Source organism: Pichia kudriavzevii, chromosome 3 (genome assembly GCF_003054445.1).
Source record: "Pichia kudriavzevii chromosome 3, complete sequence".
NCBI classification, from domain to species: Eukaryota; Fungi; Ascomycota; class Pichiomycetes; order Pichiales; family Pichiaceae; genus Pichia; species Pichia kudriavzevii.
Window position 1 is genome coordinate 1,357,043 of NC_042508.1, and position 12,386 is coordinate 1,369,428.

At 36.8% G+C, this 12,386-nt stretch overlaps 5 protein-coding genes and 2 non-coding genes across 7 annotated transcripts; 3 read left to right on the top strand and 4 right to left on the bottom strand.

Annotated features, from left to right (window-relative positions):
* Nucleotides 1–487: 487 nt before the first annotated feature.
* C5L36_0C06280 (uncharacterized protein) lies at nucleotides 488–3,760 on the top strand (the record flags this gene model as incomplete). The annotated part of the gene is made up of 1 exon (XM_029466321.1): nucleotides 488–3,760. The coding sequence occupies one exon, from the start codon at nucleotides 488–490 to the stop codon at nucleotides 3,758–3,760; it is 3,273 nt and encodes a 1,090-aa protein (XP_029322181.1).
* Nucleotides 3,761–4,208: 448 nt separating this feature from the next.
* C5L36_0C06290 (uncharacterized protein) lies at nucleotides 4,209–4,865 on the top strand (the record flags this gene model as incomplete). Its single annotated transcript, XM_029466322.1, has 1 exon — nucleotides 4,209–4,865. The coding sequence occupies one exon, from the start codon at nucleotides 4,209–4,211 to the stop codon at nucleotides 4,863–4,865; it is 657 nt and encodes a 218-aa protein (XP_029322182.1).
* Nucleotides 4,866–4,977: 112 nt separating this feature from the next.
* Nucleotides 4,978–5,532, bottom strand: C5L36_0C06300 (uncharacterized protein; the record flags this gene model as incomplete). Its single annotated transcript, XM_029466323.1, has 1 exon — nucleotides 4,978–5,532. The coding sequence occupies one exon, from the start codon at nucleotides 5,530–5,532 to the stop codon at nucleotides 4,978–4,980; it is 555 nt and encodes a 184-aa protein (XP_029322183.1).
* A 228-nt stretch (nucleotides 5,533–5,760) lies between these two features.
* On the bottom strand, nucleotides 5,761–6,924 carry C5L36_0C06305 (uncharacterized protein; the record flags this gene model as incomplete). Its single annotated transcript, XM_029466324.1, has 1 exon — nucleotides 5,761–6,924. The coding sequence occupies one exon, from the start codon at nucleotides 6,922–6,924 to the stop codon at nucleotides 5,761–5,763; it is 1,164 nt and encodes a 387-aa protein (XP_029322184.1).
* Nucleotides 6,925–7,035: 111 nt separating this feature from the next.
* Nucleotides 7,036–7,109, bottom strand: C5L36_0Ctrna6V. Its single transcript has one exon. It is a non-coding gene; the product is annotated as a tRNA-Val (tRNA).
* A 1,669-nt stretch (nucleotides 7,110–8,778) lies between these two features.
* Nucleotides 8,779–8,852, bottom strand: C5L36_0Ctrna7V. Its single transcript has one exon. It is a non-coding gene; the product is annotated as a tRNA-Val (tRNA).
* Nucleotides 8,853–10,599: 1,747 nt separating this feature from the next.
* C5L36_0C06310 (uncharacterized protein) lies at nucleotides 10,600–12,378 on the top strand (the record flags this gene model as incomplete). The annotated part of the gene is made up of 1 exon (XM_029466325.1): nucleotides 10,600–12,378. The coding sequence occupies one exon, from the start codon at nucleotides 10,600–10,602 to the stop codon at nucleotides 12,376–12,378; it is 1,779 nt and encodes a 592-aa protein (XP_029322185.1).
* Nucleotides 12,379–12,386: the final 8 nt, after the last annotated feature.

The window sequence follows — 12,386 nt, forward strand, 5'->3', positions numbered from 1 at the left end:
AGTTACCCGGCCCAGAGTGTGGGGAACTAAAATTTTAAACTATATAGGTCAATTTCCCTCGTTATTCTCCTTGTTGGGGGGAGTGAGTCTCTTATTCTCGGTCTAGTTTGACCCATCTTTATATGGGTTATATTTCTCACTCACGGAGACTCTCGATTCACTCCCTCAACGATTCTCTCAACGACTCCCTCAACGATTCCCTTTTTTTTTTTTCAAAAGTGAGTGTCTTGTTTCTTATATACGGTGGCAACACTTGTTACACAAGTCCAAACCACATGCGTTTCCCTTGATCTTTCCTTTTGTAATCTGTAGTTTGTAAACTGTCTCTCAACTATACTGGACTGGACTATACTGGACTATACTGGACTAGATTAGATTTAGATTAGACTTAAGTTAGATTTAGGTTGGGCTCGACTAGATATTGCATCTCACTCACGTCCTATCATAATTTCCTATAGTATCTAACCGCATACATAGTCAAGCAGCAATGTCGGTTCCCGCCTCCACAGACAGTAATGGCAATATTAATTCAGATACACAATCCACCTCTACAATGAAGGATCAAGCTGTAACCAACCCAACTAATTCAAACGAAATCAACAGTGACGTCTCCGATGCTGAATTTGAAGACGTTGACCTGGAAGAACCTCTTAGCGGTGCCTCTGGGTCGCATCGTGTGGAAAAGGAGGGATTGGACGATGGCATTGTTGATGAAGATGCCGATGATGATAATGATGATGATGATGATGGAAAAGGTGGAAAAGTTCTGGTGAAACATGAAGACCCTGAATTGGGGCTCAAAAGAGAAGACGATTTGGATGGTGATGACATTGGCCTAAACGGCCTAAAGAAGGAGGAAGATGTTAATGAGCAAGAACAGCTTGAAGATCAAGAAGACGATCAAGGAGAGGAAGACGAGGAAGACGGAGAAGAAGACGAAGATGATGATGATGAAGATGACGACGAAGACGAAGTTTCACGTAAGAGAAAAAAGAGAAGATCTGGTGGAAACCAGTTTTTAGATGTTGAAGCAGAAGTTGATGATGAAGATGAGGAAGAAGAAGATGAGGAGGATGAACTATTGCGTCAAGAGTTTCTTGCAGATGACCAACATCTAGAATCGGTGGAAAATGAAGCATCAAGATCTCATAGGAAATTGGATAGATCAAGAGAAAAACTGGCTGAACAAGACGCTCAGGCTTTGGCTGATCAATTCAAGGCAAGGTACGGTCGTTCGGCCTCGTCAAGGTATATGGGATCAACTCAGAACATTTCACAGCGTTTATTATTACCTTCTGTTGATGATCCTTTGATTTGGGGTGTAAGGGTCAGAAACGGTAAGGAGAAGGAACTTGTCAGACAAGTATATGCGAGAATGTTAAATTTGAAAGGTACTGAAGGTGTTTATTCGGTTTTCCAAAGAGACAATTTCCAAGGTTATATCTATATTGAAGCTGTTAGAATGGATGCTGTTAATCATATTCTATCCGGCTTACCGGGCATTTACAATAATGTTGGTAAGGTCTTGGTTCCAATTGAAGAATATCCAGATTTATTAAGACCAGGTAGATCCCAAGAGAGTAGGCTAAAGCCAGGATCTTATGTTAGAATCAAAACTGGTAAATATAAGGGTGATTTGGGTATTGTAGATAATTTAGCTGAAAATGATTTGGAGGCTAGAATCAAATTAATTCCGAGATTGGATTATGGTAGATCAAACACGTCAATTATTGATCCAACAACAGGTAAAAAGAAAATTCTAAATTTCAATTCTAAATTCAGGCCTCCTCAAAGGTTATTCTCCGATATTGAAGCAGCCCAATATGATAGGGAACACTTGACTACTGCGAAAAGAGATAGAAACTATTATATTTACAGAAATGAAGAATATATCAATGGTTTCCTTTATAAGGATATCAAATTAAGTCAATTGGAAACCCAAAATATTAAACCAACATTACATGAATTAACTCTATTCAATTCAATGAAGGATTCAGATGGTATTGATTTGCAAACGGTTGCATCCACTTTGAAAAATGCCGATTTAAATGCAATCACTTTTCAACCAAATGACAGAGTTGAAATCACTAGTGGTGAGCAGTCTAAAATGAAGGGTAGAGTTTTATCAATTGCGGAAGCCAAAATCGCAAGGGTTCTATTGGAAGGTAATGAAGAATATAATGATGTTAACAATACAATAGTTGAAGTTCCCACAACCTCTTTAAGGAAAATCTTTTTGCCTGGTGATCATGTTACCATTATTCATGGTGCTCATAAGGATGAAAGTGGTTTAATTGTCAATATCAAAGATAACCAAGTCACTTTAGTTTCAGATCAAACTAAAAAGGATATCAGGGTTTTCCCTAATTATTTAGTTACCTCAACGGATTCTTCCAATTTATCATCGAAGGTTGGTAGATTCGAACTACATCAAATGGTCAACTTATCTGCTAATAGGGTCGGAATTATCATCAAGGCAGAAAAGGAAATTTTCAAGATCTTATGTACCGATGGACGTGTCTTGGACCTTCCACCAAAGAATATCGTTTCAGCATTGGAGATTAACAGATTGACTGAAAAAACTACTGATAGAAACGGCTTAGAAATCAAGGTGGGAGACGTTGTCAAGGAAGTTGGTGGTGAAAAGAGACAAGGTAATATTATGCATATTTACAAATCCTATTTATTCTTACATTCAAAGTCAGTCTATGAAAATACAGGTATATTTGTTACAGATTCAAACTCTGTTCAGACAATTGCTAGTAAGGGTTCTATTTCCTCTTCATTCAAAGGGCCAGACTTGACCAAGATGAATCCAAATCGAATGATGGCACCCCCACCAACAGCAGTTATCAATCAATCGAGATTTGGTGGTCGTGATATGACCCTTAATCAACATGTCTCTGTTAGGAAAGGGCCTTACAAAGGTAAGAAGGGTATTATAAAGGATGCAAGTGGCGATGTTGCCCGTGTTGAGATGCATAATCCTGCTAAAATTATTCCAATTAATAAATCAGACTTATTATTTGAATTGAGGCCTGGTCAGTATGTGCCATATGAACAATTTCTTGAAAATTACAGAGGCAGAAACGGTGGTGGATCGTTCAGGCAATCTAACTTCCATGCTTCCCATGGCAGACCATCACCTCATGGATCATACAATAATGCCGGTTATTCGGGGGGTTATAATAATGGTATGAATCCAAGAATGGTTAGTAATGGCCCAACAGTTGGTGGTGGTAAGACGCCAAGTTGGTCAAGTGGTGCAGGCGGTAAAACTCCTGCATGGGAATCACAACAAGGGGGCAAGACACCAAGTTGGTCTAGCAATTCTGGTGGTAAGACCCCTGCTTGGGGTTCATCGACTTTCGGTGGGAAAACTCCGGCATGGAGTTCCTCTACTTCTGGTGGTAAAACACCGGCGTGGGGATCGTCTACTTCTGGTGGTAAAACACCGGCGTGGGGATCGTCTACTTCTGGTGGTAAAACGCCAAGCTGGTCAAGCGGTGCAGGCGGTAAAACACCAAGTTGGACGTCCAACGGTAGTAAAACTCCAGCTTGGGGCAATGGAGGAAACAAAAGTGTTTGGGGTGGTGCCGATGATTCCAATGGTGGAAATACTGAATACGGTAACCTGGGTGATCGTAGTGTTTGGGGTGGTCAATCTCGTTCAAAGAATATGGATTGGGGGGCTGCTTCAAACCTTGGAGACTGGGATGCACCGAACACCTCTTCTACAATCAAAAAGGAAGAAGATTGAGATTAAGAGGGAGCAAGAAGTGAACGAGACACCAAACATGAAATAGAAAAAGAAAAAGAAAAAGAAAAAAGCATTTATAGTGTTGCCTATGTATTATATTATTGTATAAAATTGCAGTTTGTTTAAAATCCAGCAGACTAGCTGTATCTACGAACTGCAGTATGGACATTGCACCAAATTGAGGTGTGTGATTTATATAATTGTAATTTCATGTTGCTATTTTTTCCTGCTTGTTATTGTTGACGGCGCGTCGGTTTTCCCTTGTTTTTTTTTTTTTTTTGCCTTGGCGCATCAGTTTCTTCTGCCTTGATTTCCCCGTAGGAAATTGACATTTTGCAAGTGAACTCAAGATATTCGTGATGGTGAATGTTATTCTCATGTGTACAACGTGTCAGTTTCCCCTTGTTTCCAATTCCTTTCCGCCCCAAATAAAGTACAGGATCTCCAAATGAAGGGTTTTACATTATCCTCATTATTTTTCACTCTAGTTGCGTTTTTACATGCTGTGAATGCCCTCCGTTTTGAATTGCCGGCCCAAGCAAACAATCCAGACCCCCAATGTGTTCGTGAATTTGTATCTGATGGCCAATTGGTGGTTGTTACTGTGAATACCAATGGACACCCTAATGACGGCCAAGTCTTGTCCTTACGGATTACCAATGCAGATGGTGATGAGTACCGTCGTAAAGACGACATTTCGGGCAATGTCAAGGTTGCATTTAGTGCTGACGAAACTTCAAGTTTCGACATTTGTTTCACTAATAAAGTACAACCGGGTTACCGTAGTAATGGGCGTCAACTATCCAGAGAAATTGAATTAGAAGTTGAATCTGGGGCAAATGCAAGAGACTGGAATGCTATTCAGAGTGCTGAAAAATTAAAACCTTCTGAAGTTCAACTTAGGAAGGTTAATGAGATGTTAGATGAAATTCTTAATGAATTAGAATACTTGATTAAAAGAGAGCATCGTTTAAGAGATACCAATGAAAGTACCAACCGTAGAGTTAGAAATTTCTTTGTTGTGGGGTTATTAACTCTTATTGGTATTGGCTTTTACCAAATCCACTACCTAAGAAATTACTTCAGATCTAAGCATATTTTATAAGGAATTGTGTATGTATTCTACAAGATAAATAACCTAAACAAACTTACCGAAGAAGAGACCACATCAGAGAGTGATCATGAGTATGTATAAACGTTGGAAAGACAGTGACCCCTTAGCTGAAGGCTCCTATCCTCCCCAAAAGCTTAAAAAAATCAATGAAATCTACGTACACTTTGCCACCTCCTCCTGTCTGTAACATACCTATACTATTTGCATCGATTTTTCCCACGCTTATCAACTTATTGATGTGTGTAAGGTACAGCCTTTTCGACCGCAAATCCCCCTTTTCAATAATCTTTGGATCTAATGTGATCCATAAATCTTCCCAAATCATATCAACCTCATCGATATGTTCCCTAAGTAACAAATAAAAATACCCCTTGTAGAGCCACTTCTCAAAATCCAAAATATCCGTTCCCGGTATTAACCATGATGTTAACTCGTCCCCCTTAGGTACCAAGTTTTCAGGTATTCCAATCTCATCCACAAGTAACTTCGTTATATCTGACAAGTGTATGTCGGGCTTTTCTTCCGTGTATCGAGTGTATATATCTAAGAGAATCGCCTCGTACTCTTCAGGGATATTGTACGCGTTAGAGCCAATTGGTGATGTGTAAAACGGCGGCGTAAGTGCTGTTACCTCTAACCCGGATTTCCTTTTGCCCATCGTTGAGTTTTAAGAAGACCAAGAGTTAGTGCTTCGCATGATTTAGAGAAATAAATAAGTTATTATAATGTGTCTATTAATCGGCCTGAAAAAATACATGACCACACATACACGATCAAGATAATTTTATATGAAAATACGAACTATATTCACTAGAACACAAAAGTTGGTCTTCACTACATATTCAACTACATAGGAGTCTATGTAATACATGTTATAGTGATGAATTTACCAACCACTCATGAAGTTAGAGTCCATTTGATTAAAATTGGAGTTTTGAGTATTTGAGGACACCTGGCTCATAAATTGCTGTGACGTGTGTTGTGGGTTATTATATGCATTCTTTATCTGCTGTTGTCCCATTTGTCCAGTTTGCTGCACCCTCGACAATATTTGCTCTGGACTCAGTATTGGATTCAAACCTTGGCTCTGATGCATCTGCTGATTAGGTGTGGTCGAGTGATTAGAAGCCATGCCTTGTTGAAGGATAGCTTGTGGTGTCATTTGTGGAGTCATAGAATGTGACGTATTATTGGATGATCTCCTTTGTGGTTGTTCCATAGTGAAATTTCGTTGCTGCTGTTGCTGTTGTTCCTTTTGGAAAGTAAAATCGTTTCTATTCCCATTTACATGATTAAAATTTGAGGTAATATTGAAAGGTTGTGATACTATTGGCTCTTGAAATCCAGCAGACGGTTTTCTTTGTCCCCACTCGGTACTCATGTTGCTGGCCACGTTGCTAGTAGATATGACATTATTTGGTGATTGTACCTGTTGGGATACATGCTGCGTTTGTAAAACATTATTTTGCTGTGTGTATGGCTTCTTCACTCCATTACCTTGCATATATGGGTTTATTCCCAAATTGAATTGTGGAAAACCATTAGTGGTACCTTGCTGTTGCCGCTCTTGTTGTTGTTGTTGTTGTTGTTGTTGTTGTCTGGCAAGTGAAATCTTCTTTTGATAAAATGGAATTGCCTCTGGGTAGAGTTGGTTTAGAGTTTTATAATGATCGTATAATTCGGGGCATTCCTGAGGTGGGTATACTATTTGTGGTAAAACATAATTTCTTTTAGATGATGGATTACTAGAATAAATGTCATTAATTGATGCGAGACAAGATAAATTGTAATGTATTCTCTTCAAATAATTATTGTATAATTCTTTGCGTGCTGGATAATCAGGTAAACTGGTATTTTGTTGGTTCAATATAAACTGCTGCAAGCCAATACACTTATATAAAAGTATGGTGTTTATTTGCAATAACACTTCAATCCGTCTTTTATCGACATTTTGATCCATTTGCGGGGTTTGGGAAAGATATGCTTGGAGCAAAGAATTGAACGACTGTTGTGCCGCATTCATGATTAACGCCTTAGAGATAAGGATCATAGAAAGAATGATGTATCTGCAACAGTTAGTATTGCAAATAATGCTAAACTGTTGTAAGAAAAAATCATACACGACATGGGATGCAACTTCTCTCAAAAAAAATTGAAAAATTGATCGAACCCAGGATCGAACTGGGGACGTTATGCGTGTTAAGCATATGCCATAACCAACTAGACCATCCGACCAATTATAAAATTTGTAAGAGATCAGACAAAGGACTATCTCTCTATTTCCTCATCGGGTAATCATATAGAAGGTTGAAGAAGATTGTAGAAGGTTAAACAGAAGTTCTAGAAGATAATTAAATCCCTCAAAATGCTATTTTTAAATTAAAGAATTACTATTTAAACAGAGGACATTCCATATATGTCCTCAGAGAATTAACGTATAAAAATATATAAGATATAAAGAAGCAATAATCAGATTCTAAAGTACGCACCACCAGCAACACTTTCAAAATTTCTATAGGAGTTGGAGTAAGGTCTCAAACTAATTTTGAAAAATAAGATATTTTGACAATTAAATTTTTTGAAGAATAATCATAATTTTTAACAACAGCTATGATATTGTACAAAACCATGACATTATGAAAGATGTATTAGCAACACCTCAATATGTATATAACTGCACATATAAGCTGTGGGCACAGTGAAAGTTAATTGTTCAGTAATTTTATCACTCTGTTTTTTTTCCTTCGATTAGAAACTACCTAAGTTATATTGTTTTCTTCTACTCAACAAAATAGTGTATTCCTTTTATACTTCAAACCGCCAAATTGAAACTAATCTTCGTTGCTTCTCACTACGGAAACATGTCATTTTTCAGCTCTTCTATTTCAAAATTAAAGGTAAGCAATGGAATGCTATTTTCTTTTTGATATAATGTTTTGTTAGTATAACAATCATCCCAAGGAGATGTTTGTAACTTTCCTAATTTTTGAAAGAGATTTAAAAAATATAATGTCAACGGTAACTAATGATTTACCAACCAGACCGAAAATCAATAGTACCCATGAAGCCAAACAACCCAATCGAACAAACTTCCATTTTACAAAAGTTATTATTTTTTTCTTCATATAATTAATGTTTACATCTCGTATCTTCCAAAGGTGGGCCTATCAATGTGTATATATCCCGGCACACGCCTACTATTCTAGCAAATATCAGCTTATTTCCTGCTTCTTAATTCGCTCTTACAGGCTATCTCATATAAGACTTCAAAGTACAGTTCATCCTTCAACTTTAAATGTGAAGGAGAATAAAATTAGTAAGTGTCAGCAATATCAAAATTCCGTTCTGTTACTAATTCACCAATTTGATAAACAGTTTTTATTCTTAGAAAATAATCCAAAGGGGAACTGAGACTGTTGATGTCTTTCTGATTTTTTCAAGAATTTTTGCCAGTGATCTTTTAAACTAATAATTATGTTTGGTGCTCGGAAATACCTTTGTTTTTTTTTCTATTGAGTTAAGGGTGAAAAGCGTGTTTACTTTCCAGTCTATTGCACACTTTATTTGAGAAGATTTAAAAATCTAAGAGCTAATCTCCCTACTTTTGAAGCTGAAACTTTAAAGATCATACATTGTCGAGATCCAAATTGAAGAAATTCCAAGACTGAGAAGGGAGTTTTTTTAAGTAATTCTTCTACATACTTTGCGAAAAGTTTTAGAGTTTAAACTATCCATAGCTCTCAGGCCCTAACTTTCTTAAACAAAACATAAAGTTTAGCTGTTGTGCCGAAAATAATTGCGATTTGGGTATAACCGGATACCATAATAAATTATTATAGTTCTTTTTGCTAGTACTTCCAAGATGAATTAAGTAATAAAAAAAGAGTCAAAAAAGAAAATCAATTGATCGAACCCAGGATCGAACTGGGGACGTTATGCGTGTTAAGCATATGCCATAACCAACTAGACCATCCGACCAATTACTTTTTCTTGAGTGAATACAGATGTTTTTACAGGTTGGGGTTGTCTCTCTAAAGGCTGAATAAATTATCGAAAACACATGGTTCTTTTAAACAAAAAATCGTTTTGTTATTGCTTTAGTCAAACCAACCCTAAAACAAAAATCTCTAGGCCTTTGTTGAAAGTGAGAAAAAACACCTACGTGCTGAAAAATACTATATGGTTTTCGTACATCTGATGTGGCAATGTTGACAACTGAATTCTTTTTTTATTACCATGAGTTATTTTAAATAAGATTCCAATGTGCTCCTAATTGATGAAGTAACTATGGCAAAATATTAAAAGTTACAGTTTATAGATGAACATCGGGTATTACTTCTATAAGAACCTATAGAGTATGAGAGAGCTAATTTTAATTTTTCCCCATCTTTGAATAGTTGCTTATATTGTATGAAATTCCCATTTGATTAGCTATTATATTCAATATGGGATTTATTTTTAGAAAAGTATCCTTTAGTAGTATGTGCAATTACCCAAGGAATAAACTGAATTATTTCTTTCCTATAGAACTTATACGCCTAAGAAGCCAGCGTTTGTTTTCTATTGTAAGACAATATTGTGGCAACCATTCAGGCAATATAGTATCTTCTTTTGTGTGAAGAAGTTTATAGGGTTGTTCCAACTGACGGGCACTTAAAACCTCACAAATTAATTCTTAATATTGTCAAGTTGTTTATTTCAGGTTGGATATTCCCAAGGAGAACAAACAGATAGTAAGAAAAGATAACATATCTTTTATTCTATTTTTTTAGCTATTTATAAAAGGTAAATGTGTCAGCAAAAGAAGGGGTCATTGTCACGTATCCATGCTACTTTGTTAAAATGCACTGAATGTCGTTCAGTGAAACAAAAATAAAAGAACTATACAAAACAAAACAAAAACAACCAAAGAAAAGGATTTATTCCCAACCTAAAAAAGAATCTGATTGGAAAGGGCCCAACAGATTGATAGGTTTATCTTTCTGGGGAAAGTGGTATAAACGAAGATTTTATAAAGTAGCATATGATAATTCCCTAGCCGTCACCGCTCATCTAATTAATAGGCATCAAAAAAAAAAAACAACATTCTGAACTGGATATTTACACTTTCAATTGTTTGAAGTTTCCATCACTCATAACCGCAGAAATCATGCTTAGAAGGGGTTCGATGATTCCTCGTATAGATATTCTACCATTACAGAATGTCCTTCATTCAAAAAATGGAATGAAGAATTCTGTTGCCGACAAGTATTTTGTTCCAAATGATACCAACCGGTTTTCGTATATTTTTTTATTCTGTGAGAATCAAAACACCATATACACCTACTAAATTCTTTTAAGCTTCATTCTGCAGTATACGTATTAACATCTAGCACAAGTACCTCTGATGAACTTTACGGGCCTAGAAAAAACACTGCATTCTTGAAACTAGTTTAAGTATGATTCTAAGTAGTGACACGTGAATCGTAAAAGAAACATCATTTTTTCTTTTCTCTGCTTTAGTTCCTTGACGTGAGATCTCTGGCTTCTTTAGTTCAGGTGTGACTATTTCAATAGCTTGTCATATGCTCAATCCTATCCTCTAGCCAGTTTCAGCGTGTCACCTTCAATTTGCCAAAGAAAGTTAATACTGAGATGAGTTCTGCAATGACTCACCGTGCACGGTGAGTATTCGAAGGGCTGAAAAAAGTCTGACAAGTCTCTGTCCTTTAGAACTTCTGCGTTCATGGCAAGGCATCGAAAATACATGGGCAAGATTACAGAGGCGCGTTTTCCAAAAGGAAAGTCCCATATGCCCCTGGAACCACATCAATATATCATTTTTCTAAGGTGGATTTCTAACTTTTTCGTGTGGATTGCAATTCAGAAGGCTATGCCGCCCAAAAATGAAGAGGGACCACTGTTTGACCAAGAACATTCAACAGGCTTGACGGATCAACTACAAGAAAAAATCTCGAGTAAATGCAAAACTTATCACTTGCAACTGAACAATTTGCATGAAAGGATATATCGGTATGAAACATTTAAGGTTCTAGTTGGCTTTCTCGAGAATACACTGTTGGCTCATATACCTTATATAGATTTCCCTACAAACGAAATACTAGATATGGTTCTGACAGCTACCCAGTTAAACCAAGTCTCGGAGAGGCCCTCTGACTCTATTGTTTGTTTAGCTGCCCCATGCATTAGATACCTAAGCAGCCTATTGAGGGTATTCGAATACTCTCCTGTTCTTAGGGACAAGGAGGAAAAACTTATATTCAAAAAGGAACTTGACACTCTATATCAAAAGCTACGAGCCCTTTTCTCGTTTCTTATCCCTGATGACTCTAGGAGGCGAAAAAGAAAGAAGCACTCAACAGTTCAGTCTTATTTGTTAGCCAGAAATTTATCAGATGGCTTCTCTGCAGCGGATAAGCCAGAAAATGTGGAAGGGAAACTTATATTAAACAAAATTGACTCTGTTTTTGAATTATCTACTAATTCGGACAAGTTTAACAAACTGGATACGTTTTTTGGGGTACAATATTTGAAGGAAATAAAGTATAGTTTTTGGGATTCCTTTATATTCGCTTTTGAAACGGCCAGTAAACTAACATGCATTCAGAACCCCGAAATATATGAGATTTACTATGAAACTTGGTCTCGCTGGCGTGAACTACACAAATTGTTAATCGGATTTATGACTTTGGAGATTAAACGAGAACAGAAACTATTTAATACGCTACTATGTTCAAATTTGATGAGAATCACACACGTGACAGATCCAGGCATGTTTACCGATGATCAGTATGAAGACTCATTATTAACTAGTATCAGGTATGTTTTTGCAAGCTCCAAGGATCCCATTTTGAGTGGTCCTATTTTGTCAATAGATTTAACAAAGAGTAAAACTTTCGCATCGATTCCCTTAACCATTGAATCTAAGTATACTGGATCTGGAATAGGAATAGAGTCATTACCAACAAGATCTGAGCTATTGAATTTGATCTGGAGACACATAGCTGCACTACCCGTTAGTGAAGAAACAAAAGAGTCTTTTGTCGATAATGTTGCAACTGAATTAATGAAACTAACTCCAAGGGAAAACTTTGTATTTTTTTCAAGTCGTTTGAGTACCTTGATTGAGGATACCACCGAGGACCTGAATTTCTTGGTTTCATTTAAAATGATGAATCTTATTTCCAGAGATTGGTCTTACACAGCATATAATTTTCTCGAAAACTTCTCCAGTTACATTAAACATATAGGTACATTTATTAGTCAGCTTGCTGAACAGGATCATCAGCGACCCCTTTCACAAAGCGCATCAGATATCCTGACTATAACTGGTTGCAATAACAGCGAGTTTAATTTATTTTTTGTCCTAGCTAATTATCAACTTCTTTATATTTCACGAACAGTCAAGTTTTCTGCAGAAGAATGGAAGTTATTAGAGGGAATTAATCTGCTGAAACGTACAGTCCACTTAAATTTAGCCGATTTGCTAAAAGATAAACTATAGGCAACTTC